This window comes from Ciconia boyciana, chromosome 26 (assembly GCF_034638445.1).
Source record: "Ciconia boyciana chromosome 26, ASM3463844v1, whole genome shotgun sequence".
Classification (NCBI taxonomy): Eukaryota; Metazoa; Chordata; class Aves; order Ciconiiformes; family Ciconiidae; genus Ciconia; species Ciconia boyciana.
The window spans coordinates 1,320,314-1,348,313 of record NC_132959.1 but is presented as its reverse complement, the minus strand read 5'-3'; the positions used below and the strand labels follow the sequence as shown (position 1 = coordinate 1,348,313).

The 28,000-nt window shown below is 66.7% G+C and overlaps 1 protein-coding gene across 1 annotated transcript; it reads left to right on the top strand.

Annotated features, from left to right (window-relative positions):
• On the top strand, positions 1–28,000 carry KIRREL1 (kirre like nephrin family adhesion molecule 1). Its single transcript, XM_072846562.1, has 15 exons — positions 1–295; positions 20,609–20,758; positions 21,423–21,572; positions 23,108–23,265; positions 23,376–23,526; positions 24,555–24,660; positions 24,805–24,953; positions 25,067–25,194; positions 25,292–25,418; positions 25,572–25,672; positions 25,777–25,975; positions 26,144–26,251; positions 26,392–26,531; positions 26,643–26,720; positions 26,901–28,000. The coding sequence occupies exons 1-15, from the start codon at positions 244–246 to the stop codon at positions 27,369–27,371; spliced, it is 2,268 nt and encodes a 755-aa protein (XP_072702663.1). The 5' UTR covers positions 1–243; the 3' UTR covers positions 27,372–28,000.

Sequence of the window (28,000 nt, the reverse complement as noted above, 5' to 3'; positions counted from 1 at the left end):
CCCCGGCCGCGCACTCCGGGGCTCGGCGCGGCGCGGAGCGGAGCCGGCGGAGCGGAGCCCAGCCCGGCCCAGCCCAGCCCGGCCCGGCTCAGCCCGGCCCAGCCCGCCGCCCTTCCCCGGCCCTGCCCGCCCGGGCCATGCTCTAGCGGTGCCGGTACCGGGGCGCGGGGCCGAGCGGGGCGGCGGAGCGGGGCAGCGGCCACCCCCCGCGCCCCCCGCCCGGAGCGCGGCCGGGACGGGAGCATGCGGATCCTCCTCCTCTGCCTTCTGACTCTCGCCGATACCCACGGGCAAGGTGGGTACCGGCACCGGGCACCGGCTCTCGGGTACCGGGCGGCGGCAGCGCGGGGCCGCCCGAAGTGCGCGTCCCAACTCTGCGGGCAGCGCTCCAGCCCCGGGCTCGGCTCGGGCGAAGCGGCTCCGGTCGCTCCCGGTGCCGCCCGTTCCCGCTGGGATGAGAGCGGCTCCGACCGGGGAACGCGGAGGCTTCGTCCCGCCGGAACCGGCGGTTCGGTCCGGGGGGGGGGGGCGGGGACCTGGCGTCCGTCGTCCCCCCCACCCCCCCACCCCGAACTGCCTGCCCGGAGGACTCGGGCCCGGGTGCTGGTACCCCGGGTCCGGTCCTCGTGGACCCCCCACCCCTTATTGGGGGGGTCCTGATGGAGCCGGGTCCGGTTCTCCCCACCCCGGGGCTGCGTCTGTTCCCCCGGTTCTGGTCCTCTTGGATGCCCCGGTGTGGGGTCAAGGTCTTGTCGTCGTCGTGGGGTGTGTGTCCCCCCCCCAGTCTGAGTGCCGGTCCCCCCCATCCCGGTCCCGTGGGGCTCCCAGGGCCCGGTGCTGCCGGGGAGGTGGCGGCAAGGCCGGAGGAGTCGGGGTCCGGGGGGGGTTGCGGGGTGTCGGGCAGGCGAGGGGACCCCAGGGTCAGGAGGGTGGCCCAGCAGTGGGGACCCGGCCGTGGGCACCCCAGCTGCTGGGGGGACCCGGGGCTGAGGGTGACGGGGGGACCCGGCCCGCACATGGCGATGGTGGGGGGGAGCCGAGGGGGGGCTGCCATCCCCCCGCAGGGAGCGGAGGGGGTAACTCTGGGGGGGCAGCCAGGACCCCTGGCTCCTGACCCGGGCAGCCCCTGGGAGAGGGGCCGGGGGGAGCGGGGGGCACCCTCTTCCCCCCCACTTGCTCTCCAGGGCTTGCTGCAAGCGGGGGGGCAGCCCCAGCCCCCCTCCCAGGTCCCTCTCTGACCCCCAAAGGGCTGCGCTGTGCCCTCTCGGGGAAACTGAGGCACGGGGGGTTGCTCGGCCAAGGTCACGCAGAGCAAGAGGAGCGGAGTGGGGGGACAGCCCCGCTGCCCCCCAGGGCCTCCCTGCCCCGCCGCGCGAGGGGAAGCGTGCCATGCGTGCAGCGAGCTCGCGAGGTCTCAGCCGGCTCGTCCCTCCGCAGGGCTGGAGCCGGGCATTGCCCTGCGCCGCTGCAGCCCCTGCACGGCCTCCGGCTCCTTCCCTGCTGCAAAATCCAATCTAATTTTTAATTAAGGGGGCGGCGTTGCTAAGATGCCAGGAGGAGGGGAAAAAAAAAAAAAATTGAGTCGACCCAGGGTTTAAAAGGAGCGTGCAAAGCTTCTTAGGGGGCCGGGGGGGCAGATCCCAGGCTCCCCCGCGCAGGGCTCCGCTGCCCTCCCAGGAACAAAAGCGCCCGCTCTCCCACCCGGTGCCATGTGGATGTCGTCGGCGAGAGGGGCCCAGCTCCGGCATCGCCGCTTCGGTGGAGGGAAGAGCCGGATGGCTGAGCCCAGGGCTCCGGCGTGGCGGGGATCGGGGGGTCACATCCCTGGACGCGGGCCGCGGTGACCCCCCGGTCCCTCCCGAGCAGCCCCGTCCCGTGGCAGTCCCCACCATCTAAGTTTTGTTCTTGCCTCGGAGAGAAGCCTTGCTCTAAACAGGGGTGCTGGGGGGGTCCCACTCTTGTTGGGGGGCAAAATTTGGGGTTCCCTCCCCCGGAGCCGGGGCCGTGCTGGTCGTGTGCGCACGTGTGTGCGGGGGGGGGATCGGTGCCATTCATGTCGTTGCACACAAAGATGTTGAATGGGTTTCATCACTCTTCATTTCTCACTAAATAATTTTCTGTATCTTATCTAAATGAAACCCATTATTCTTCCCCCCGTTTCAATCACTCGCCGTGATTGCGCCTCAGATTGAAATATTTATTCATTTTCTGGGCGATTCTTCTTCTCTTTCTCTCCGTGGGGGGGTGGTTGTTTTGTTTTTTTTTTTATCCCCCCCGCCCCCCTCCCCTCTTCCCTCTCCAAAGCAGCAAAATTGAAACAGCAGAGAGATGGGGGCTGAGGGAGGGGTGGCAGCGGGGGGGCTCATGCCAGCCCCCTGGGGCTCGTGGGCCACCCCGGTGCGTGGCTCTGAGACCCGGCACGCTCGCTGCGTGCCCCAGCTGAGCCCCGCTCCCTTGGGAGACGTCACCGCTGAAGGAGCAGGGGTGGCAGCGGGTGGTTCGAGGTCAGGCTGGTCCCTTCGCTGGTGACTTTTTCAGGCGAGCTGGGACGGCGGGATGTGGCCCCTTGGCCCCAGATTTCTGGGGCAGGAGGGACGGTGCCGGAGCAGGAGGGACGGTGCCGGGGCACAGGGCCACCCTGGCTGGCCCAGATCCCGCACGTTGATGGACCTCGGTGGCTCCCCGAGGGGGAAGGAGGCGAGGGAAGGTCCCGGTGGTACCGGCGCAGCCAGGGAGGTGATGGGGACGGTGCCCGTCCTCCCTCCGGCGGAGCGGCAGCGGCTCGGCTCCCTGCACGCCACCGGAGCCGCGGTGGCGTGATGTGGTTTGTAAGATGACCGTCGTCTGCTGCAGGGTAATAAAAGCCCCCTGGGAGACGCTCCGGGGCTGAGACGTGGCGGTGGGGGAGGACGGTGGCCCTCACCGCCACCCCGGAGCCGGTGGTGTTCAGCATTGCGCCCTGGCCACGGGCATCCAGGGACCAGTGGCCATGCTGGTGGCCCCAGGGCTCTGCCCGATCCTGGGGGTCCCCGGGCTTCCCTCGGGCGCTTGCCTGGGGTGACCCCACCACCCGTGCGGGCATGCGGTGCCCTGGGCCCGAGGCTGCTCTCCTGGAGGGGCTGATCCGTCTCTGGCTCCGGTTTGGCCTCACCGTGTCCGGCAGCGCGGCAGCAGTGCCCCCCTACCCCCTGATGCCGTGCAAACCCGTGCCAGCCGTCCCCCACGTCCCCTCCGGGCAGGAGCCTGGCTCGCCGCGATCGTACCCGACACCCCTCCGGACCCTGTCCCCAAAACCCCTCGGTGGAGGGACGGAGCCGCGGCGGGTCACCGCAGGCTCCCCGCAGCAGGATGGCACCCCCAGCCCCGCAGCCGCCCTTCAGGAAACCATTTTGGCGACCGGGATGCGGGCTCGCGGGCGCTGGTGGGGTTTTGCCGATGCTTTTCCCTTCTCCGGGGCGGGTGCGGGAAGGGGATGAAGCCCCTTCCCCACCCTGGGGATGCCTCCATCTTTCCGCAGGGGAGCAGAGCGAGCGAGGGACGCACCGCAGCCCCACGGCGGGGTCTGGATCCGGCCCTGGGCTCTGCCCCGCTGCGCTGCCGGGGCCGAGGCAGCCTTTGGGGCCGGCGGGATGGGCCCCACCATGGCAGCCACCGCCCCGTGCCGGGACTTGCCTGGGCAGCCCGTGCCAGGGCTGAATCACCCGCTGCCGCGCCGGGGCCCGGTTCACCGGCGGGGAGGCAGCCAGCCCAACCGCAGAGCCCCCCGGCAGCCTTCCCCGCCGGCCCGGAGCGCTGCCTGCGCCGGCAGCACCCCGCCTGTTTTCTGCGGGACCCAGAGCTGTCCGTCTGTCCGTCCGCGGTGGCCTCTGGCAACCCAACCGTCCAGAGGTGAAATCAGGGTCGTTGGGCACCTCTCTCCCACCGACCAGAGCTGAGCAGCATTAATTCCATTCCCATCCTTTAATTCGGGCTTGGTTTAATCCCGAGCCAGCTTTCCTCCTGGCCTAGATCCTACCTGGGATCCCACCGCCCGGCTCGCCGGGATGCGCGCCCGTCCCGCTGAGCGCATCCCCGGGGATGCCGGAGCCAGCTCCAGTCGCGGGACCGTGGCGTGCGGTGGCTGCCCGGCCTCGCTGCTCCTCCGCCGCCGTCTGTGGGTCCGGCCGGCCGACACGCAGCCCCCCGCCACGCGGGCAACGCGGGGATTATAGCTAACTCTCCATAAAGATTCCCCTAATTGCTTGCCTTACCTCAGGTTTTATCATCAAAGCATCCGTTATTCCCTCTCTAGCCTCCTTTTCTTTTTATTATCTCTTAATTAATCACTCTAGCTTTCACACTTAGCAGATAATTACAGTCTCCTGGGCACACAGCTCATTTTCATAACCTCCTGCTCCCAGCCAGGAGCGGGCACGGCGCGGGAGGGAGGCGCGGGGACGATGGAGGGGACAGAGGGACCATCCCGCGCCGGCGGCGTGACCTACGTCACTTCTCTCGGCGGCGGCGTGGCCACCGCGTCACCCTCCGCGTGGGCAAGCGGGCAGCACGGGCTGCCAGCCCAGAGGATGCTCGGCGAGGAGGGCGGCCGGGCGACGGGGCAGAGTTAAGGGTAGCTGGAAAAGGGACGGAGCTCCGGTCCAGGATCCAGCCTGGACTTTGCTGGGATGCATCCGTCGGGGCTGGGAGCTGGAAAAGGAGCTCCATTCCACCCACCCGCCGCCAAAGTCCCGTCGGCGTGGCATCAGACGTGGCGCAGGCGGTGACGCCAGGCCCTGGTGGCGGGCTGGATCCCGGCGATGCCGGGGTCGCTGCCGCGAGGGGATGGCGGGAAGCGGGGATTTAAAGAGCGAACCCGCTTGGGGAAGGTGCAGGGAAGGGAAAAAGGGGGAGAGAGGCCTTTTCTGCGAGGGCTGGGACATAAAGGGCTGCCAGCGCTGCCATGGCAACGGGCGGATTATGATCCAAATGGAAATCAAAATAAGAGGGGGGGGAAAAGCGAAAGAGTGGAGTAAAGGAGGAGGGGAGGAAAAACAACTTTTATTTCCAATCGGAGAGCGGTTGTGCGCCTTGGAGGGGTTGCCATAGGAACGGCAAAGAAAAGGAGCCGGGGAAAGCGCGCGGGCGTGCAAGGGAGCGCGCGGGCGTGCAAGGGAGCGCGCGGGCGTGCAAGGGAGCGCGCATGTGCAGGGGCGCGCGAGGGAGCGTGGGGGTGCACGAGGGAGCGCGTGGGCGTGCAAGGGGGTGCGGGCGTGCGGCCCCTGGGAGGAGCGGGCAGAGCGGCGGGGCGATGCAGAGGAGCGGGACGAAGGCTGCAGCCCCCCGGCTGGGCTCTCCCGGGGCAAACACGCCGCCCCTAGCCGCTGACACCGGGGACACCCGTGGGCCCATCCCACGGGAGCTGCGGGATTGGGGGGCACCCCGGCTGCCCCCTCCCCAGGTTGTCTCCGAGCATCCTCGCGGGCACCGAGTCCCCGCCGGGCACGGGAGCACCGTGGCGCTGGAGATGGGAATATCCTGGTGCCGCTGCCGGGCTCGGAGGGTGCCGAGGACAAAGCGGGGCTGGTCTGGGTGCCCAGGGCTGGGGTGGGTGCCCGGTTCCCATCGCTCCCCCAGGCAGAGCAGGACCCTCGTAACCCCTTGCAGGGGGAGTGGGGGGCTCCAGCCGCCTCCTCTCCTGCTTCCTCCCTTCCCTTTTTGTTTTTTTATTTTAAAAAAAATGGCCTTTCAAGTGGAGTCGATTTAAAATAATAGCTTTAAACATTCGAGAGGGGATTTCCCGTCCTGCGCCGCTGCCAGCCTCGGTTCGGGGCATGCAGAGCCCCATCGTGTGTCCTCGGGGAGGGCTGGGGGTGCTGAGCCCCCCCTGGCCGGGCCGGTGGGCTGCCGGAGGTGTCTTGGGGGCCCGTGATGGGCTGGGGGCCACAGGGTGATGGGCTGGGGGCCACAGGGTGATGGGCTGGGTGCTGCAGGGTGCTGTGTTTGGGTGGAGGCTGGAGCGGGCTCCCTGGGGCCAAGGAGGAGGCAGGAGCGCGGCAGTGGGGAAACTGAGGCACGAAGCGCTTTGCTTTCCCCATCAACGTGGGCGACCCCCATGCAGGGCCCAGGCTCTCCGGCCGGCTCTGCACACGGCGGCGTTGGCCCAAAAAGCTGGGGAACAGCGAGAAGCAACCCCCAAAGCTAAACGCTCCCCCCCCCCCAAATGCCCCCCATCCCCACCAGTCCCTTGCCTGGGGTCTCAGCCCCCTGCCCGCTGTGGGGCGGGTGTGGGGAGCTGAGGGTTAAGCTCTGGGTTTTCTTTCTCTCCCTCGTCTTCCAGAGAGCCTTGGCAGGAAATTCCTCAAATTCCAGGCTTGTGGGATCATTGCTGGGCTCTGACCGCAGGAGCGGGGAGCAGGAGCCAGGGCTGCTCCCTCCAGCTCCAGCTTCTCCTGAGCAGGATTTGCAAAGCCCCGGAGGGGAGGGCGGGCTGCGTCCCCCCCAAATCTAGGGTCACCCCGGCGGGATGGGTCCCCCCCCAGTCAGAAACACGATGCTCATAACCCCCCCCGAGCCGCGGGGAGCCCGGCACCCAGCTTGGGGTGACCAAGCTGGTGTGGGAACTGCTGGGCTCAAACTTCTCCGGGACCCCCCCAAATAGCCCCAGTGGGGTGATGGGTCCCTGGGGGACCCGAGAGCCCCAAATCCTCCCGGGGGGAGGGCACGTGGCCGGTTTAGGGTCCAACGTGGCAGCTGGGGTTCCCCAGCACAGGGAGGCGTGGGGAGCCCTGTGGGTTGGGTGGGCAGCTCTCGGGGGGGCTCCCACCCCGCCAGGTCCCCCCCGCTGCCGTGCCGGGGCGATGACTCCGCAGCCAGGCGTGGTTGGGGAGGAAGGAGCCCAAATTCCTGCCCGTATTCTCCCCTCGGGAGCGGAGAGGGAAGGGAGCACCCAGGCCAGAGGGACGACCTGGGGTCCCCACCGCATTTGGGGTCCGGCCGGAGGGAGACGCCAACCCGCACCCCGTCCCCATCGATTTTTTATCCCCCCCCCGCCTTCAAACCCGTTTCCTCCCGGATTAGGTTTTTTATTAAACCCCATTTGCCGAGGATCGAAACGAGCTGCTGCCAACTCCGGCGGCGATGTGGAATTTAACCTCATCTCGTTACCCACGCTCGCGGTGCCGCCTTTACCCGTCGGGACTCGAGCTGCCCATGGGGAAACTGAGGCACGGCGCGGGGCGCGCACGCCCCATCGCACACGGGGTCCCTGTCCCTAAGGAGAGCTCCCGGGGCAGCGAACGAAGCCGGGGCTCGTCCTCTGACTCATCCTTTTCCGTACGTTGGGGCGCGGAGGCCCGTATCGGAGCCTCGCGCTCTCACAGCTGCTTGTCCCGATTCAATGTGAATGATAATCCCATTATTAAGAGATGTCTCATTAAGACATCTGTAACGAGAGCGCTTACCAGCAGCTTGGTGGAAGGATGCCAGCCCTGTTTAAATATTTTTTTTTTCCCCCTTCATTAATGATTAGGGATTTTTATTTCCCCCACTCCCCTTTTCCCAAAGAAGAGCTTCCCCCCCCCCTCCCCGCGCACACACAAACAAAAGTCTTAATTAGACATTGTTCCTAACAGGGATATTACACAAATTAATTAAACTCAAGCCAATAAACAGCGCTGCTCCATAATTCTGACAGCCCCAGAAATGAAGAGGAAATAACAAGGGGAGAGGCTCCGCCAGCTCCTCGGGGGTGGGGGGGTGCCCGCACGCCTGGGTCCCCTCGGGGGGGCTCGGGCCGGGGTCTGCGTCCTCGCTGTGGGGCTCTGTCGCTGGCTCGGGTCCCCACAGGGTGACGCTGGGTGTCCCTGGGGAGGCTGCATGGGGTGGGATATGGGGTGGGATGCTTGGGGTGCGGGACCGCTGGGCAGGGTGGGATGCCCGGGGTGGGGGGGCTGCTGGGGTGGGGTGGGGGGCGGAGAGGGGTGGGCTGACCCCAGCAAACCCAAGCGGGAGCAACATCTGCAGCGTCCCGCACATCTGCAGCCCAGGCCTTTGTTTGGCAGCGGTGCAAAGGGCAGCGCCGGGAGGAGGAGGAGGAGGAGGAGGAGGAGGAGGAGGAGGAGGAGGAGGAGGAAGGCTGGGGTGCGAAGGCAGCTCCGATCTGCGCCCTCGCCCCTTCTGCGGAGCACGAAAGGCGCAGCTCGACCCCTGCTCAGAGCCAGGAGCGTGCAAAGGCCCCCCAGGACCCAGCAGGGACCCCCCACCCAGGGGTGCTGTGGGGCTGATGGAGCTCGTTTGGGGGCGGCGCGGGGGTGTCTGTCCTCGCCCGGGGCGTGCACATGGCTGCACACCCAGGCACACACGTGTGCACACACACAGGCACACACGTGTGCGCACACACATGGCCTGCGCTCACGCTCCCAGCTCTTACAGACACAGATATTCCCGTGCAAGCACCCAGCGGGTACACGCACGCACACGCATGTGCACACGCACTCCCGTGCAAGCGCGCAGCTGGGGTGCGCACACACACGGACGCGTGCAAGCATGCAGCTGGCGCACGCACACACCCCGACACATTCCTGTGCGAGCACACAGGCCGGTGCGCACGCACACACACACACATGCACGCTCCCGTGCAAGCACACAGCCGGTGCATGCACACACGTGCACGCGCACCCCCGTGCTCTTGTGCAAGCACACAGCCGGTGCATGCACACATATGCACACGCACGCCCGTGCAAGCACACAGCCGGGGCATGCACACCTACTGCCTTGCACGGACAGGGCTAGTGCGCACACACACACGCACACGCCCGTGCAAGCACACAGCCGGTGCACGCACCCACACACACGCGTGCACACAAAGACCCCTGTGCAAACACACACATGCACACGCCTGTGCAAGCACACCGCTGGTGCACGCACACACCCCCACACACACGCTCCCGTGCAAGCACACGGCTGGTGTATGCACACTTACTCCCTTGCACGGACAGGGCTGGTGCGCGCACACACATGCATGCTCTTGTGCAAGCACACAGCCGGTGCATGCACACCTACTCCCTTGCAAGGACAGGGCTGGTGCACGCACACGTGCACACACACACGCGCACGTGCACACACACACACACACATGCACACGGCCGTGCAAGCACACAGCCGGTGCATGCACACACGTGCACACACACACACACGCCCGTGCAAGCACACAGCTGGTGCATGCACACATACTCCCTTGCAAGGACACAGCTGGTGTGCACACACGTGCACACACACGCTCCTGTGCAAGCACACAGCTGGTGCATGCACACACGTGCACACACATGCTCCCGTGCAAGCACACAGCCGGGGCATGCACACCTACTCCCTTGCAAGGACACGGCTGGTGCGTGCACACACATGCACACGCCTGTGCAAGCACACAGCCGGGGCATGCACACACGTGCACACACACGCTCCCGTGCAAGCACACAGCCGGTGCATGCACACACGTGCACACACACGCACACGCCCGTGCAAGCACACAGCCGGTGCACGCACCCACACACACGCGTGCACACAAACACCCCTGTGCAAACACACCCACGCACACGCCCGTGCAAGCACACCGCTGGTGCACGCACCCGCACGCACGCGCGCACTCCCATGCAAGCACGCAGCCCCCCGCATCGCCCCACTCCGGCCCCGCGCAACCCCTGCCTGCAGCCCCCCGAGCCCCCCACATCGCCCCGCTCCGGCCCCACGCAGCCCCTGCCCGCAGCCCCCCGAGCCCCCCACATCGCCCCGCTCCGGCCCCACGCAGCCCCTGCCCGCAGCCCCCGAGCCCCCCACATCGCCCCGCTCCGGCCCCACGCAGCCCCTGCCCGCAGCCCCCCGAGCCCCCCACATCGCCCCGCTCGGGCCGGCCAAGCCCTTTGTCTTTCTGCCTGGCTGCCCCCTTTCACCGGGGTTAACGGCGGGAGAAAGGAGCCGAGTTTTTCCACCAACTTTGGGTGCCCCACGGGTCCCTCCCCGGCGTGGGGCAGGTGGGACGGAGACAAAGCCCCCCCCCCCCCCCCCCAGCCTCTGGGGGGGACAGGAGCTGCGGGCAGGAGCGGGATGTGGGGGTGCCGGGCTTCCTGCCGGGACCCCCAAACCAGGGTCCCCGTGGGATGAACCCTCAGGACCTCTTCAGGGTCCAGGGGGGCTGCACCCGACGCTGGACCCCCATGTGTGGCCTTGGGGACGTGCACCGCGCCCCACGGTCCCCGTCCCCCCCCAGCCTGGCTCGTTTGCCGTAACGCACTGAAGCAATTCATTTATTTTCATCTATATTTCCTCTCTCTGCCCGGCGCTGGTTTATATTTTATTGGCATCTTTGCAGCGCTGAAAGTAATGTAATTACGAGGGGAATTTATATGTTGTTTCGTAAGTCGGGAGTTCATTTTTTTTATATTATTATTATTAGGTGGGGAATATTTAAGGCTCCTCGGGAAGGAAAAATAGAACCCAATTCCACCACGTCATCTCCCCCGGTATTTATGCCTCTTCCCAACGAGATTTTAATTGAAAATTGTTTTGCACGGTCCCCGCGTTGCATATTTTTATCCTGCCTCTAATGACGACCCGGGGCCTCGGCCCATCTTCCCCCGCCGTGTGCCCTGGCTGGTCGTAAAAGGCAGGGTGGAAAATTTGGGGATGGGTTGGGACGAGGAGCGTGGGGTCACGCCGGCGGCGGAGGGGACAGGGTTATCCTTGGGCTGCTGGACCCCCATCTCCCTTCGATCTCTTCCTTCCCCGTGCCTCAGTTTCCCCGTGAGGACGGCCAGCATCTGCTGGGGACCGTCACAACCTGAGGATGCTGCCCGGGGAGCGGTACCCGGGGTACCAGGGCCTGTCCCCGCTGCCGCAGGCGTCCCCCCACTGGGCTATCGATGGGGTCCGACACGGAGGTGCCGGCGCGGCGCGGCGGCGCCCGTCTCCCCTGCCCAGGGAATAATCGAGGTGGAATATTTGATCGGTCGGGAAATGAGCTGCTAAATTTGTTGTGAGATTGGTGTCACCAGCGATGGCGGCCGGGCCGGGAAATGAGAAATCGGGAGGTTACGGGAGAAGCCAGTGCTGCGGCGGGGGGACGTGGCCCATGGGTTTGCTGGGGACACGGAGGGACGGCAGAGCCGGGGTCACCATGGGCGCTTCGGTGGCGTGGAGGGGATGGGGAGCCCCGGTCCCCATGGGTGCCCGTCCCGCATCCCGGTGCGCCGGGGGATGCTGTGCCGGGGGGGCACGGTCAAGGTGACCCCAGGCGGGGCGCGGGGAGGCGTTGGGGACCCGGCGCTGCCGAAAGCGGGTGGCGAGGAGAGGCGGTGGGGCCGGGGGAGGGGAACCAATCTCCTCCTCATTTGTTTTTATAATTTTGCCTTTTAAAAAATGAAAATAACTGGAGCATCCTTTCCCTAGAGAGCTTCGCTACCACTGGCTTTGGGAGCAGGGAGCGGAGGGGGGAGGCACGGAGCGGCCCCCGCCAGCACCCTGCCAGCCTGCCGGGGACGCTGGGGATGCCCACGTGTACCCAGCCACGGGGAGGGACGTGCAGCCCCGGGGGAAACTGAGGCACGGCATGGCCTTGGTGGGGGGGTCTGTGGGTGGTTTGTGGGGGCTCCCGTGCCCCCACCCCACACCTGGTTTCCCCTCCTGGGGGGAGTTTTGGGTTAAAACAGCCCCGGTTTGCCACCGCCATCGCACGTGCAGAAGTAACGGGGTCAAACGCAGCGGCAGCTGGGGACGCTCGGCTGGGCGAAGCGATGCCCCCCGAGATGGCGGCGGGGGGGGCGGGCTGGATGTGGCCCCGTCCTGGTGCCTCCCAAGCCTGGGCGCTGGGCGCTGGCCAACGATGCGCTGGCGTCATATGATGGTGTTGAAATACTTTCCGTTCCTGCCGGGACGGGGAGGACCCGCCAGCGCCGGGAGCAGAGCCAGGGCGCAGGGTCCAGAGGCAGCCGGGATGGGGACGGGGACGGGGACAGGGACAAGCAGCCACCGAGGATGCTGGCATGGCAGGGATGGGGACGGGGATGGGGACAACGGGCCACCGAGGATGCTGGCGTAGCAGGGATGGGGACGGGGATGGGGACAACTGGCCACTGAGGATGCTGGCATGGCAGGGATGGGGACAACCGGCCGCCGAGGATGCTGGCACGGCGGGGATGGGGACAGGGACGGGGACAACCGGCCACCGAGGATGCTGGCACAGCAGGGATGGGGACAGGGATGGGGACAACCGGCCACCGAGGATGCTGGCACGGCGGGGATGGGGACGGGGATGGGGACAACCGGCCGCCGAGGATGCTGGCACGGCGGGGATGGGGACAGGGATGGGGACAAGCGGGGATGCTGCCAGCTCCCCACACATCACGGAGCAGCGGCTGCAGGATTCAATTAATGAGGAATTAAAGGATAGTAATATTCAATTAATGTCAATCAGAGCGGGATTATAGGAGAGAGATTTTGGTCAAATGGGGTCGATGCCTTTTTGACGAGGATGCGCCGGGGGCTGATAACGAAGCCGGGGCGGGGGACAGAGCTGTGACCCCCAAATGGTGCGGCCGGCACCGGGATGGGTCCCCGGCTGCCGGTACCCCCGGCATCACCATCCCAGGGTCCTCCGCGGAGCCGCTCTGGCTTCGCCACCCACCATCCAGCCACGTTAGCGTTAAAAAGCCAAGAGGAAAGAGAAGAAAATAGAAGAGGGCATTGAGTGACTTCGAACAAGGAGCGGAAGCGGCTTCTCCTGCCAAGCTGCTTTCAGAGCGCGCGGCTCGGCCTGTTCCCGGCCAGCGCTGTCGTGCCGGGATAATCGCGGCGAAGGAGGCTCATAAATTGTTGATGGCAACGGGGACCTTCTCTAGCAAATATCAATTTACTGGCTGGGAGCTGCGGGCGAGCGCGTTGCCGGGTCGGGTGGCCACCGGTTGGGTCCCCGTCCTGCCGGGGCTAGCGGTGACCTGCGGATGCTGCGGGAGATGGTCGGGGGCATCGCCAAAACGAGGATGGGGCCCCGGGACACCGTCCTCCCCGAGAAATGTCGCCGGAGCCCTGTCCCAGCCCCGCTCCCTGTCCTGGGGTCAGGATGGGTTCCCGCTGCCACCCTGGGACCCCAGGGACACGCAGGGTGGGGGTCACCGGCCTCGCGGCCAGCCCCACCAGCCCACCCGCATCCCGGCCCTGAGACGCGGCCGGGTTTTGCTGAAAGACCCAAATTGCTGGAGCCTAAAATAGCCCCCGACGCCGGGCGGAGCAGGGGGAGCGCGGGGACGTGCCAGGGCCGATCACATCTCAGCGCCGGCACGTCCCCCCGGCGAGGCACGGCACCGCCCTGCCAGCACCCGGCAGGATGGGACCCTGCAGCGGCTGCGTCCCCGGCGGGATCCATCAGCGGGCCACGGTGCTGCTGGCTGGGGCTGGGCTCAGCCCCCTTCCGTGCCTCAGTTTCCCCGTGCAGCCGGTCGCAGGCGAGGGGTCCGCGGGGTCCCCTCCATCGCTGGCTCCTGTCGGGTTCTTTCAGGGCTGGCTGCAGCGCTTGCGCTTTTTTTTTCCCGTACCATTGCCTCGCGCCGGGTGAAGAGTGGCTCGGGGCGCTGGCACCAGGGCTGTGACAGCGCGGTGACAGCGGAGGGGGGACAGCGGCGGGGACGGGGACAGGAGCGATGCCCCATCCGCAGCATCCAGCCGCGGTCTCATCCTGCCCTCCTCTCCCATCTCTCCCTTTCCGCTCTGCCGGGCAGGGCCACAAGGAAGCCAAATCCTCTTTTCTCTCCCACAGAATAAAACCAGCGGAGGGTGGGGTTTTTTTTCCCCTCCCTGTCTATTTTTTTTTTTTTTTCAATATAAATAGAAGCGAACAACTTGGGAAGAGGAAGGGGGAAAGGCTTAAATTTAAAAGCAGCGAGAAGAGGAAGGGGAGGAGGGAGAGAGATAAAATAATAATAAAAAAAAACCTCTAGCACGGAGAGATTTAGCTCCATCTGAAAGCTGTCAGCGCGAATAAAAAGCTTTCCTTTGAACCCTGAGTTTAATAGCGAGAGGAGAGAGAGGGAGATTGGAGCACCAGCCCCAGGGCTTAATCAGCCCTTCGCTGGATGAACAGGGGGAGACAGGGCCGGGAGTGGGGCTCCCCGGCCCCCGCCGGGTCCCCGCGCCCGGGGACCACGCAGGAGCCACGCGTGGGCCCGCCGGGAGCACGGGCGAGCCCTGCAGGGACCCCGCCCGCCCGCCTCTGCCCACGCACACGTGTGTTCCCGTGCACACGTGTGTGTTCCCGTGCACGCAGCCACATTCCCGTGCACCCAGGCATGTTCCCGACGCACATGCGTGTGTTCCCATGCACGCATGGACATTCCCATGCACCCATGCACGTGCTCCCATGCACACATGTGTATTCCCATGCACGCAGCCACATTCCCGTGCACCCAGGCATGTTCCCGACACACATGCGTGTGTTCCCATGCACACGTGTGTGTTCCCATGCACACACGTGTTCCCGTGCACGCAGCCACATTCCCATGCACCCAGGCATGTTCCCGATACACATGCGTGTGTTCCCATGCACACACGTGTGTTCCCATGCACATGTGTTCCCATGCACACGTGTGTGTTCCCATGCACGCAGACACATTCCCGTGCTCCCAGGCATATTCCCGACACACATGCATGTGTTCCCATGCACACACGTGTGTTCCCATGCACGCAGCCACATTCCCGTGCACCCGGGCATGTTCCCGACACACATGCGTGTGTTCCCATGCACACACGTGTTCCCGTGCACGCAGCCACATTCCCATGCACCCAGGCATGTTCCCGACACACATGTGTTCCCATGCACACGTGTGTGTTCCCGTGCACGCAGCCACATTCCCGTGCACCCGGGCATGTTCCCGACACACATGCGTGTGTTCCCATGCACACACGTGTGTTCCCATGCACATGTGTTCCCGTGCACACGTGTGTGTTCCCATGCACGCAGCCACATTCCCGTGCACCCGGGCATGTTCCCGACACACATGCGTGTGTTCCCATGCACACACGTGTTCCCGTGCACGCAGCCACATTCCCATGCACCCAGGCATGTTCCCAACACACATGCGTGTGTTCCCATGCACACACGTGTTCCCGTGCACGCAGCCACATTCCCATGCACCCAGGCATGTTCCCGACACACATGCGTGTGTTCCCATGCACACACGTGTGTTCCCATGCACATGTGTTCCCGTGCACACGTGTGTGTTCCCATGCACGCAGCCACATTCCCGTGCACCCAGGCATGTTCCCGACACACATGCGTGTGTTCCCATGCACACGTGTGTGTTCCCATGCACACACGTGTTCCCGTGCACGCAGCCACATTCCCATGCACCCAGGCATGTTCCCGATACACATGCGTGTGTTCCCATGCACACACGTGTGTTCCCATGCACATGTGTTCCCGTGCACACGTGTGTGTTCCCGTGCACGCAGCCACATTCCCGTGCACCCGGGCATGTTCCCGACACACATGCGTGTGTTCCCATGCACACGTGTGTGTTCCCATGCACGCAGCCACATTCCCATGCACCCAGGCATGTTCCCGATACACATGCGTGTGTTCCCATGCACACACGTGTTCCCGTGCACACAGCCACATTCCCATGCACCCAGGCATGTTCCCAACACACATGCGTGTGTTCCCATGCACACGTGTACCCGTGCACACGTGTGTGTTCCCATGCACGCAGCCACATTCCCGTGCACCCAGGCATGTTCCCGACACACATGCGTGTGTTCCCACGCACACTTGTGTTCCTGTGCACACGTGTGTGTTCCCATGCACGCAGCCACATTCCCGTGCACCCAGGCATGTTCCCGACACACATGCGTGTGTTCCCATGCACACGTGTGTGTTCCCATGCACGCAGCCACATTCCCGTGCACCCAGGCATGTTCCCGACACACATGCGTGTGTTCCCACGCACACTTGTGTTCCTGTGCACACGTGTGTGTTCCCATGCACGCAGCCACATTCCTGTGCACCCAGGCATGTTCCCGACACACGTGTGTGTTCCCATGCACACACGTGTGTTCCCATGCACGCAGCCACATTCCCGTGCACCCAGGCATGTTCCCGACACACATGCGTGTGTTCCCATGCACACATGTGTTCCCGTGCACACGTGTGTGTTCCCATGCACACAGCCACATTCCCGTGCACCCAGGCATGTTCCCGACACACATGCGTGTGTTCCCGCGCCCATGTGGACATTCCCATGCACACATGCGTGTGTTCCCATGCACACGTGGACATTCCCATGCACACATGCGTGTGTTCTCATGCACGCATGGACATTCCCATGCACACATGCACATGCTCCTATGCACACATGTGTATTCCCATGCACACGTGTGTGTTCCCATGCACATTCCCATGCACGCATGCACGTGTTCCCATGCACACGTGTGTATTCCCCTGCACACGGACGCATTCCCATGCACACATTGCATGTTCCTATGCACACACGCATGTTCTCATGCACACGGGTATGTTCCCATGCACACCTGCGTGTCTGCCCGTGCACACATGTGTGCACGCATGCTCAGAGCCCAGGGCTACCGTGCCACCATCCCCCCAGTGCCCGCCGCAGGGTGAGGGGTGGCTGGGATCAGCTGTGCCGAGGTGCCAATGCTTCACGGCGGGCGCGTGGCGAGGCAAGGGGGGCACGGCGGTGAGGGGGGCACGGTGACGAGGCGAGGGGGGCACGGTGACGAGGGGGGCTCGGTGATGAGGTGAGGGGGCACAGTGGTGAGGCAAGGGGGCACAGTGACAAGGTGGGCACAGCAGCGAGGGGGGCACGGTGACGAGGAGGGCACGGCGGTGAGGGGGCACAGTGACGAGGCAAGGGGGCACAGTGACGAGGGGGGCACGGTGACGAGGTGAGGGGGCACGGTGACGAGGCAAGGGGGGCGCGGTGACGAGGGGGCGCGGTGACGAGGGGGCACGGTGACGAGGGGGGCACGGTGACGAGGCGAGGGGGCACAGTGACGAGGGGGGCACGGTGACGAGGTGAGGGGGCATGGTGGTGAGGCAAGGGGGCACAGTGACAAGGTGGGCATGGCAGCGAGGGGGGCACGGTGACGAGGGGGCACGGTGGCAAGGTGAGGGGGGCACAGTGACGAGGCGAGGGGGCACGGTGACGAGGTGGGCACAGCAGCGAGGGGGCGCAGTGGCAAGGCAAGGGGGCACGGTGACGAGGGGGGCACGGTGGCAAGGTGAGGGGGCACAGTGACGAGGCGAGGGGGCACGGTGACGAGGTGGGCACAGCAGCGAGGGGGGCGCAGTGGCAAGGCAAGGGGGCACGGTGACGAGGGGGGCACGGTGGCAAGGTGAGGGGGGCACGGTGACGAGGGGGGCACGGCAGCGAGGGGGGCATGGTGGCGAGGCGAGGGGGGCACGGTGGTGAGGGGCGCGGTGGCGAGGTGAGGGGGGCACGGCAGCGAGGGGGGCACGGCAGTGAGGGGGGCATGGCAGTGAGGGGGGCATGGTGGCGAGGCGAGGGGGGCACGGCAGCGAGGGGGGCACGGTGGCGAGGCGAGGGGGGCACGGCGGCGAGGGGGGCACGGCAGCGAGGGGGGCACGGCGGCGAGGGGACACGGTGGCGAGGCGAGGGGGGCACGGCGGCGAGGGGGGCACGGCAGCGAGGGGGGCATGGCAGCGAGGGGGGCACCCCTTGCCTTTTAAGCCTCCAGCCTTCGGGAAGCCGCCCGATTCCGCGGCATAATGTCAAGGCCCCGCGACATGGAAAGACTTTGAGCGCTCGCTGTGCCGTGGCAATCGCTCGGCACGCAGCCTCCCCCGCGCCCGCTGGCCCCGTATCGCCCTCCTCCAGACTAAACAGCCCTTTGCCCGGCAGGACGGGCAGCGCTTGATGGGGGGAGACGTCCAAACCCCCCCACCCCGGTCCCTTGGAGCACCCAGCAAAGCCCCTTCGAGGAGGCGAGGGAAAGGGAAAGAGGCAGAAGCCCGCCGCGAGCCGGCGTGCATCGCGTGGTGACGGCTCCCGAGCTCTGACAACCGCCGCCAGCACCCGCTGGCGACCTGCCACCTCGGCTGGCGTGGGGAAGGCGGGTGGCACTGGCACCCGCTGGTCCCTGCCCTGGGGAACCGCTGCGTCGGGCGCTGGGGTGCAGGAGGGTCCCGTCGATGGGTGTTTCGGTGCTTGGGGACAACCGCGTGGTGATGGGTACGGGGGACCGGTGGCGGTCGCGTCCCCTCCGCACCGTGTGGGTACCACAGGGCATCCCCGCTGCGGTGGGGCCCTCGTCTTGCCGGGGAAGAGGGAGCTGCTGCCGGGGGAGCTCGCAGCCTAAATACCCACAGCAGCCGGTTATCCGCTGCCGGGATTAGCAGCCAAGTTGGAGTTTGCCGGAGCCGGAGCTGGGCATCCCCTGCGCCGGCCATGCTGGCACGGCTGGAGGAGGGCAGAGCATCCGGAGCGGGCAGCTCCTCGCTTGCCTGCCGTTGTCACCTTCATCTGCCGAAAACATCGCCCGCGCTGTGCCGTGCCAGCCCCGTGCCGCGCCAGCCCCGCGCTACGCCAGCCCGGTGCCAGCCGGGGCCAGGCCAGCGCTGCCCGTCGGGCAGGCAGAGGGGCTGCGGGTCCCCCCCGTGCTGTCTGGCAGGCGGCCGCCGCTGCCTGCGCCTCCTCCTACCTGTCTCGCTCCCCCTTCCCCGGCTCTGATCTTCCCTCACGCCCACCTCTCTCCAGGCACCTTCCTCTTTGATCTCCGCTCTGCTTTTTTATTTCCCCCTCCCCTCGGCCCCCCCATTCCTGCTCCATCTTTTTTCCGCCTCTCCCGCGCTCTCCTTCCCTTTTTCTCCCTCCCTGCCTGCACCCCTGCTCGGTCTCCCCTCCCAGGGGGCCACGGGGCTGCGTAGGCATGGGCTGGGGCTGGGGGGGGCCGGGGCGGTGGCACGGGGTCACCCCAGGGTGGCCGGGAGCAGTGACTGTCCCCAACTCACCGCTGCAGGTCCCTGGTGCACGGCCAGCGGTGCCGTGAGGCCGGTTTGCTGCACCCTGTTGTGCTGGGGTGCCCCCTTGCAGGGACCCTGGGGTGCCTGATGCGGGGGTGTCCTATCCCAGGGATCCAGGGACCCCCTCCCGGGGATCCTGGGGTGCCCCATCCTCGGGATCCTGGGTGCCATGTCCCGAGGATCCTGGGGTACCCCATCCCGGGAATCCCTGGGTACCCCATCCTGGGGATCCTGGGGTGCCCCAACCCAGGGATCCTGGGGATCCTAGGGTGCCTGATCAAGGGGTACCCCATCCCAAGGATCCCAGGGTACCCCATCCCGGGAATCCTGGGATGCCCCACCCTGGGGATCCTGGGATACCACGTCCCAAGGATCCTGGGGTGCCCCATCCCAGGGATCCTGGGTGCCATGTCCCGGCGATCCCAGGGTATCAGGTCCCAGGGATCCTGGGGTGCCCCAGCCTGGGGTTTTGGGGATGCCTGATGCTGACTCTTTCAGTGAACATCTCGGCGCAGCCCGGCACCCGGGGATGCCGCACGCGGGTCGTGGGGTCTCTCCAGCTCAAGACCCTGCGGATCGCCGTACCCCACCCCGTGCCAGGACCCGCGGGCAGGCACCAGGGCGACGGTGGCCCTTCGGTCCCCCGTGCCAGGCATGGCACGGAGGGTGCCAAGTGCCAGCGCGTCCCATCCCCCTTGGCGGGGACAGGCAGCCCGGCTGTGCCTCGGCACCACGGCATCCTCGGGGCCGGCACGAGAGCGGGCGCTGCCGGGAAGGGAGGCAGCAGCCCGGGCCGTGGCGTGAGGATTTTGGGAGCTGTCAGGGCCTTTGTTTGCAGCATCAAAGGCAGGAGGGAGCCCGGAGCCTCCGGCTCTCCGGGGACGCAGCACAAGCTGGGGACAAACCCAAATGGGTCAGGGTGCCCGAGCTGTGGCTGTGCCCGGCACGACCATGGCAAGGGCATGGGGCACCCCACAAGCAGCACAGCCGTGCCGTGCCGTGTCGTGCCACGCAGGCGGAGGCCGAGCTGGGGACTTAGCGGCTTCATTATCCGCAGCTCACTCATCCCCAGAAGGGATTTCTGCCTTCTCTTCTGCCGTGCCATGGTGGAAATCATTTGACTCTTTTAGAAAAAAGTCTTTTAAGGAGGGGAACTGCGAGATGCCCCGCTCCCCGCTGCCCTCCCGGGGTCCTGCTCCCCATGTCGTGCCCCGGGGCCGGCAGCACACGCATGTGTCAGGCACCCCCGCGCTAGCACATCCCATGTGTCCCCGCCGCCGCGTCCTGGTCGATACCCCCTGGCCGCGTGACGGGCGCTGTGCTGGGGCACCGAGATCAATCCTGGCTGCTGCGTGGGGTTGGGGCTTGGGGGCACGGTGGAGCCCAGCTTGGGGGGTCCCACATCCCCAGCAGCCCCCTCCGAAACCTGCAGGCGCACAGGCAGCTCTGGGGGGGCCCCGGCAGGGCCGTGCTGGAGGCAGCTCCACGGCGCTGGAGCCGCCGGCATGACGGAGCACCGAGCGCTGCCGGCACAGCCACCGGCGTGCGGGGCACCCCGGGCCCTGGCCGATCCCCATCCTCTGTCCCCAGTGGCACAGACACGGTTCGTGGAGGAACCGGAGGACCGGACGGTGGTGGCCGGCCAGAGGATCGTCCTCTCCTGCGTGGTGCTCAATTACTCCGGGATCGTGCAATGGACCAAAGACGGCCTCGCCCTGGGGATGGGGCAGGGGCTCAAAGGTACCCGCGGGGCAGCGGGCGGCTCTGGGGACATCACCGTGTGGGGCAGGGGCTGTCACCGCGCAGGAGGCTCTCGGGTGTTACGTCTCCTGCGGCACCGCTTCCCCCCGCCCCGTTTCCCAGCTCCCCGTGCAGCGTCCCCGGCTGCCGTGGGGCCGGTGCCACGTGCGCCAGTAGCGAAGCACCGGCTGGGGCCGGGTGCCCACGATCTGCTCCTTCCTGCATGCACCGGGGTCCCTGCGCACATCGGGGTCCCTGCATGCACCAGGATCCCTGCACACATCAGGGTCCCTGCGCACATCGGGGTCCCTGCGCACACTGGGGTCCCTGCGCACATCGCGGTCCCTGCATGCACCGGGGTCCCTGCACGCACTGAGCATCCCGCATGCACCAGGGATCCCGCATGTGCCAGGTCCCCGCTGGCTGCCCATGTCCCCACTGGGGCTGGCACGGGGCGCAGGCAGAGCCCTGCCTGCAAGCCAGCAGCCCCCTGGGTCTGCCCAGGCCCAAACAGGCAGGAGCCGCTTCTCCATGAACAGGGGATTCCCTTCCGCACCGGCCTCTCCTCCCTGAAAAAGGGCCCCTGGAGCATTCCCCCCAGCCCTGGAGAATTTGGGTGACCCCCATCCTCTCCGTGCTGACCCCCTCCGTGCTGTCCCCGCAGCCTGGCCACGCTACCGCATCGTGGGCACGGCCGACTCGGGCCAGTACAACCTGGAGATCACCGACGCCGAGCTCTCCGATGACGCCGTGTACGAGTGCCAGGCCACCGAGGCCGCGCTGCGGTCCCGCCGGGCCAAGCTCACCGTGCTGAGTAAGGAGCCAGCCCCCACACCGTACCCCATGTCCCCACACCGTACCCCATGTCCCCCACCGTACCCCATGTCCCCCACCGTGCCCTGCATCCCCCAAGCCATCGCAGGCAGCGCGGCTGCTCGGGCGCGGGAAAGGCTGTCGCTGCCTGCGCTGCCGCCCTCCCCCTTCCCTCCGGCAGCCTGGATGTGCCATTATCTTTAATGCCTTAATCTATATTCACGCCGTGGCTGAGTTACGGGACCTACGAGTGCAGTAACTTTGATTTCCCTGACTTTTGTGTCTTGTAAAAAAAAAAAAAAAGGAAAGAAGATGCCAGAGCCGCAGTGGAAATGTTGCATGAATGGGGTTTTAGGGCGGATTTCGTGCTTTTCTTAATTTCCCCCCCCCCCCCTCTTTCTCCTTCTTCCCCTGGCATTCAAATTCCCATTAGAAAGACGGGAGATAAAAGGCGCGTGAGCAGGAGATGTGGCTGGGATACTGAGCAGCCCGGCTCTCCCCGCGCCGCAGCCGCTGGAGCATCCCCCCGCACCCCCGGGCAGGGACGGTCCCCGGACACCCCCAGCCCGAAGGGGCCGTGCTCGGCCTGGGGGGCTGTGAGCCAGTGGGAACAGCCCTGCTGCGGGGACTTCGGGGTGGCACTGCCAAGGCTGGGGGTACCCGGGGGTCTCCTCCATCCCCTGCCAAGCTCCTGCATCCCCTGCCCAGCGTGGGGCTCAGCTGGGGCAGGGCAGGGGGGTCCCCAGGCAAGGGGGTTCTCCAGGCAGGGGGGGGTCCCTGGACAGGGGGGGTCCCTGACCGAGAGGTCCCCAGGCAGGGGGGTCCCTGGGCAGGAGATTCCCCAAGCAGGGGGTTCCCCAAGCAGGGGGGTCCCTGGGTAGGGGGTCCCTGGGCATGGGGGTCCCCAGACAGAGAGGTCCCTGGGCATGGGGGTCCCTGGGCAGAGGAGGCTCCTGTGGGTATTGGGGTCCCCAGACAGGGGGGACCCTCCTTCTCTGCCCATCCTACAACCACACTCCTCCGCCAGACACCCAGTCCCCATTTCCATCATTACCGGGGCAGTTCGCAAACAGCCGAGGCCGTTCCAGCGCATCCATCTCCCCACGCACGGCACGAACTCCCCCCCCGAGCCCCCCTCTCCAAGCCCCCACGTCGGGGACACCCCAGGCCAGCCTCCCGCCCCAGCGTCTACCGGCACAGGGTTTCCTTCCCGCTGCCAAATGGCGCCTTTACCTCTCCCTGAGAGCCGAGCCCTAATAAATCAGTAACGGGGCTTTAGCTCCTGATCAAAAAGGGGATTAATACCCAGGCGGCGCCGGCCCGGTTGACGCTCCGCTGTCAAATGCTGCCTGCAGTTGCAGGCAGCAGGGAGGAGGTCAGCCTCCGCTGCCCTTAATCACCCTCCCTTTATCAGAGCTGCATCAATTTTTCAGCATCGCGTGGCCTGGAGCGGGGTCTGCCTGTGCCGGGGCTACGGGCAGGAGCCCTGGCTCCGGGCAGCCAGCACCAACCCGGTGTCCCCTCTCCCCTCTGCAGTCCCCCCCGAGGACCCCACCATCGACGGAGCCCCCGAGATCCTGCTGCGCGCCGGGACGCCGTACAACCTGACTTGCCGGGCACGCAGCGCCAAGCCGGCGGCCACCATCGTCTGGTACCGGGATGGGCTCCAGCAGGATGGAGCCATCACCAGCACGGTACGGGGACGTGCCGGGACCCCACGTCCGTCCCCTCCGCCCCACGCCGTGCCTCGGTGTCCCCAGCACGGCGCTGGGAGCCAACGGGGACCGTCCCCTCTCCCTGGCAGGAGGTGTTGGCCGACGGCAAGCGGGAGACAACCACCAGCCAACTCGCCATCAACCCAACCGACCTCGACATCGGGCGGGTGTTCTCCTGCCGCAGCACCAACGATGCCATCCCGGCGGGCAAGGAGACCTTCGTCAAGCTCAACGTTCACCGTGAGTCGGTGCCGGGGGCGGAGGGGACGATCCCTGCGTGTCGGTGGCACAGGAGTGGAGCTGGGGCAGGGAGCCGGAGATGAGTTCTCAGGGTACCTGGGCATCGTGGGGTGCCCGGGGGACCCCAGCCCCGTGGTTGGAGCAGGGTCCCTGCAGAGGGGCTGGGCTCACGGGGGGGATTCGCCCGGTCCCACCCGGCTGGTGCCAGGCTGGAGGCCAAGGCTGGGACTTGGTGGTGAACACCGACCTCCAGTGGCTGCTGCAGGAAGGCTCTGCCCTGCCGGGGCCCGGCACCCACCGCCAGCACCCACTGCCAGCACCCAGGCTGGGCAGGGATGCTGGGTGCCCACGGTGAGCACCCACACTGGGCAGGGATGCTGGGCACCCACACTGGGCAGGGATGCTGGGTGCCCACAGAGAGCACCCACACCAGGAAGGGATGCTGGGCACCCATGGCGAGCACCCACACTGGGCAGGGATGCTGGGTGCTCATGGTGAGCACCCACACCAAGAAGGGATGCTCGGTGCCCATGGTGAGCACCCACACCAGGGAGGGATGCTGAGCACCCATGGCGAGCACCCACACTGGGCAGGGATGCTGGGTGCCCACAGAGAGCACCCACACCAAGAAGGGATGCTGGGCACCCATGGCGAGCACCCACACTGGGCAGGGATGCTGGGTGCCCACGGTGAGCACCCACACCAGGAAGGGATGCTGGGCACCCATGGCGAGCACCCACACTGGGCAGGGATGCTGGGTGCCCACGGTGAGCACCCACACCAGGGAGGGATGCTGGGCACCCATGGCGAGCACCCACACTGGGCAGGGATGCTGGGTGCCCACAGCGAGCATCAGAGCTTTTGGGGTCTCCCACACCGCGGGCCATGCCCTGGGTGCCAGCGTGGGGCGGGGGCGATGCAGGCAGCCCGGGCAGCGCCGGGCAGGGGGATTCTCCCTTTGTCCCTTCTCCCTCTGCCACGCTGACCCTGCGCCAGCACCCGTGACGGCTCCGTCCGCCCTCCCGCAGATCCCCCGACTGTCACCCTGTCCATCCAGCCCCAGACGGTGCAGGAGGGCGAGAGGGTCGTGTTCACCTGCATGGCGACCGCCAACCCCGAGATCAAAGGCTACAGGTGAGGGTCCCGCGGGACCCCAGGAGGGCCCTCCCCAACCTCCTGGCTTGGCTTCAACATCATATGGGGACGGGGTTGGGGGGGGCCACGGGGGTCCTGCGCACCCCCTGAATGCGCCCGCCTCGGGTCTCTGCCCCATCCCAGGTGGGCCAAGGGGGGGGTGATCATCGAGGACGCCAAGGAGAACAAGTACGACACGCAGGTGGATTACACCTTCTTCACGGAGCCCGTCTCCTGCGAGGTGCACAACGACATCGGCAGCACCAACGTCAGCACGCTGGTGGATGTGCACTGTGAGTGGGGCAGCCCCCAGCCTGAGCCCCCCCCGCCCCCCCCCGGCACCCCCGGGCTGCTGCCAGCCCCCCCCAGCTCTGCTCCTCACCCTCTTCCCCCCCCTCCCCTCCAGTTGCCCCTCGGATCGTGGTGGACCCCAAACCCACCATCACGGACATCGGCTCTGACGTGACGCTGACGTGCGTGTGGTCCGGCAACCCGCCGCTGACCCTCACCTGGACCAAAAAGGAGTCCAACATGGTAGGGTCCAGTGCCTGAGCTCGGGGTGTGGGGGGGGTGGTCTGGGGAAGGGGGTCTCGTACCCCCTCCCTGATGCCTCCACGGCGCTTGCATCCAGGTCCTGAGCAACAGCAACCAGCTGTACCTGAAGTCCGTCACTCAAGCCGATGCGGGGCAGTACGTCTGCAAAGCCATCGTCCCCCGCATCGGGGTGGGCGAGCGGGAGGTCACCCTCTTCGTCAACGGTGAGTGCCCCCCCCCCCCCCCATGCCAGACCCCGATCCAGGACATGGATGGGTTGATGCGGTCGCGACGCCCGTGACGAGCGGTGCCTGCGGCGCAGCGTGCTCTCCCCCCGCCTGGGGTTTTGTTCAAGCCCCCCCCCTTGCCTCCCGCAGGACCCCCCATCATCTCGAGCGAGGCCGTGCAGTACGCGGTGCGTGGGGACCGCGGCAAGGTGGAGTGTTTCATCGGCAGCACGCCACCCCCGGACCGCATCGTGAGTGCCGCAGCGGGGGGCCAGGGATGCCGGGGGGGTGCTGGGGACGACGCTGAGGTGTGGGTGCTGACGCAGCCCCCTCTCCCCCACCCCGGCGGGGCCAGGCGTGGGCCTGGAAGGAGAACATTTTGGAGGCAGGGACGCTGGAGCGGTACACGGTGGAGCGGACTAACACGGGCAGCGGCGTCCTCTCCACCCTCACCATCAACAACGTCATGGACGCCGACTTCCAGACCCGCTACAACTGCACGGCCTGGAACAGCTTCGGGCCGGGGACCGCCATCATCCAGCTGGAGGAGAAAGGTAGTGCCGGCACGGCACCGCGGCTGCCTGGCACGCCGGGGAGCCCGGCTAGGTCTCGGGCGTTGCAGGCAACGGGGCTTCAGCGAGGACAGCTGTCCTCCTGCCACGGCCGCCTCCTGGCAGTGCCCTGTCCCCTGTCCCCAGCTAACGTCTCCCCGTCTCCTGTAGAGGTCTTGCCCGTGGGCATCATCGCCGGTGCCACCATCGGGGCCAGCATCCTCGTCATCAGCTTCCTCGTCGCGCTCGCCTGCTTCCTCTACCGGCGCCGGAAAGGAAGTGAGTGGGCGGCACAGGGGGTCTGTGGCCACAGCAGAGGGGACCATGGGTGCTATCCACGGCGGCGATGCCACCCACGGGGCGGGGGTGGGAGGATGCTGGCGGCGGCCGCCTCCATCCCCGGTTCCGTGTGTCCCCAGGCCGCAAGGACGTCACCCTGCGCAAGCTGGACATCAAGGTGGAGACGGTGAACAGGGAGCCCCTGACGCTGCACACAGACCGCGAGGAGGACACGGCCAGCGTCTCCACGGCCACCCGCGTCATGAAAGCCATCTACTCGGTAAGGGACACCCCACGCCGGGGGGTCACCCCGCAGCATCCTTCCTTGCCCCACGCCGGGATGGATGGGACCAGGGAGGAACGAGCCCGTCTCTCCCCCCCTGTCCTGCAGTCGTTCAAGGATGACGTGGACTTGAAGCAGGACCTTCGCTGTGACACCATCGACACCCGCGAGGAGTACGAGCTCAAGGTCCGGTGATGGTGCCGGGGCGCGCGGGGCGTAAAAGAGGGGCAGGTCCTGGTTTTGTCCCGAGCCGGGTGGCTGCAGGGTGCTCGGTGGAGGGGAAAGGACTGGGACTCGTGTGCCCTCTCCCTGCAGAGCCCCGCCAGGCTCAGTGCATCCCCCCCACCGCTCCCCCTCTCCTCGCAGGACCCCACCAACGGCTACTACAACGTCCGTGCCCACGAGGACCGCCCGTCCTCCCGCACCGTCCTCTACGCCGATTACCGCAACCCCGGCCCAGCGCGCTACGACACCCGCCCGCCCTCCCGCCTCTCCCACTCCAGCGGCTACGCTCAGCTCAACACCTACAGCCGCGGCCCCGCGTCCGACTACAACGCCGAGGCGGCACCGGGTCCCGGACCCCCTCCCGGCACGGCGGGCGGCGAGACGGCAAGTCAGCTCTCTTACGAGAACTACGGGGGTCACGCCGCCTTCCCAGCCGGTGCCGGTTATGCCACCTACCGCCTGGGGTACGGCCAGCCCCCCAGCCTGGACCGGGCACCCTACGATGCCTACGACCCCATGGGCAAGTACGCCAGTGCCACCCGCTTCTCCTACACCTCCCAGCACTCGGACTACGGGCAGCGCTTCCAGCAGCGGATGCAGACGCACGTCTAGGGCGGGCAGGGGCTGGCAGGCAGCGCCGAAGTGGGGGGGGGGGGGGGCGCAGGCAGCGGGGGTCCACAGGTACCTCACGACTGTCCCCTGATATTCAGGGGCTCATCCTGACCCTCCTGCCCCGCTTCTCCTCCGGCGGCTGGACTCCACGTGCCGTGCCACCCCCTCGGGGTTTGCTGACGGCGGGGACGTGCCCCGACTCTCTTCGAGCTTCCACTCATTCAGTTCTTTCTTTTCGGTACCTTCCCGGAGGAGGGAGAGGGTTGGGGGGCATCCTCCTCCCCCCGCCCCGTGCCCACCCCGTCCCCCCCATCCCACCCAGCCTCAGCGGGTGCGTGTGGGTCCGTGCGGCTGGCGGGGCCGGCTCTGCAGCCTCCGCTCTCCCGCTGCCCCAAATCCTTCCCCGATGGGTCCCCAGAGCCAGCACCCCCCTCTCCCTCCTCTGCAGGAGCGAGGGGCTGCACACGAGCCACCCCCAGAAACCCCCCCATCCCGTCCAGACCCCCGCGCGAGGCAGCAGGGAGGTGCTATATGTGTGTATATACGTGTCTGTATGTACATACATATATGCGATGCCCAGTTTCTGGTTTCGCCCCAAAAAAGCCCCATCCCAGCCCATTCCCATTCCC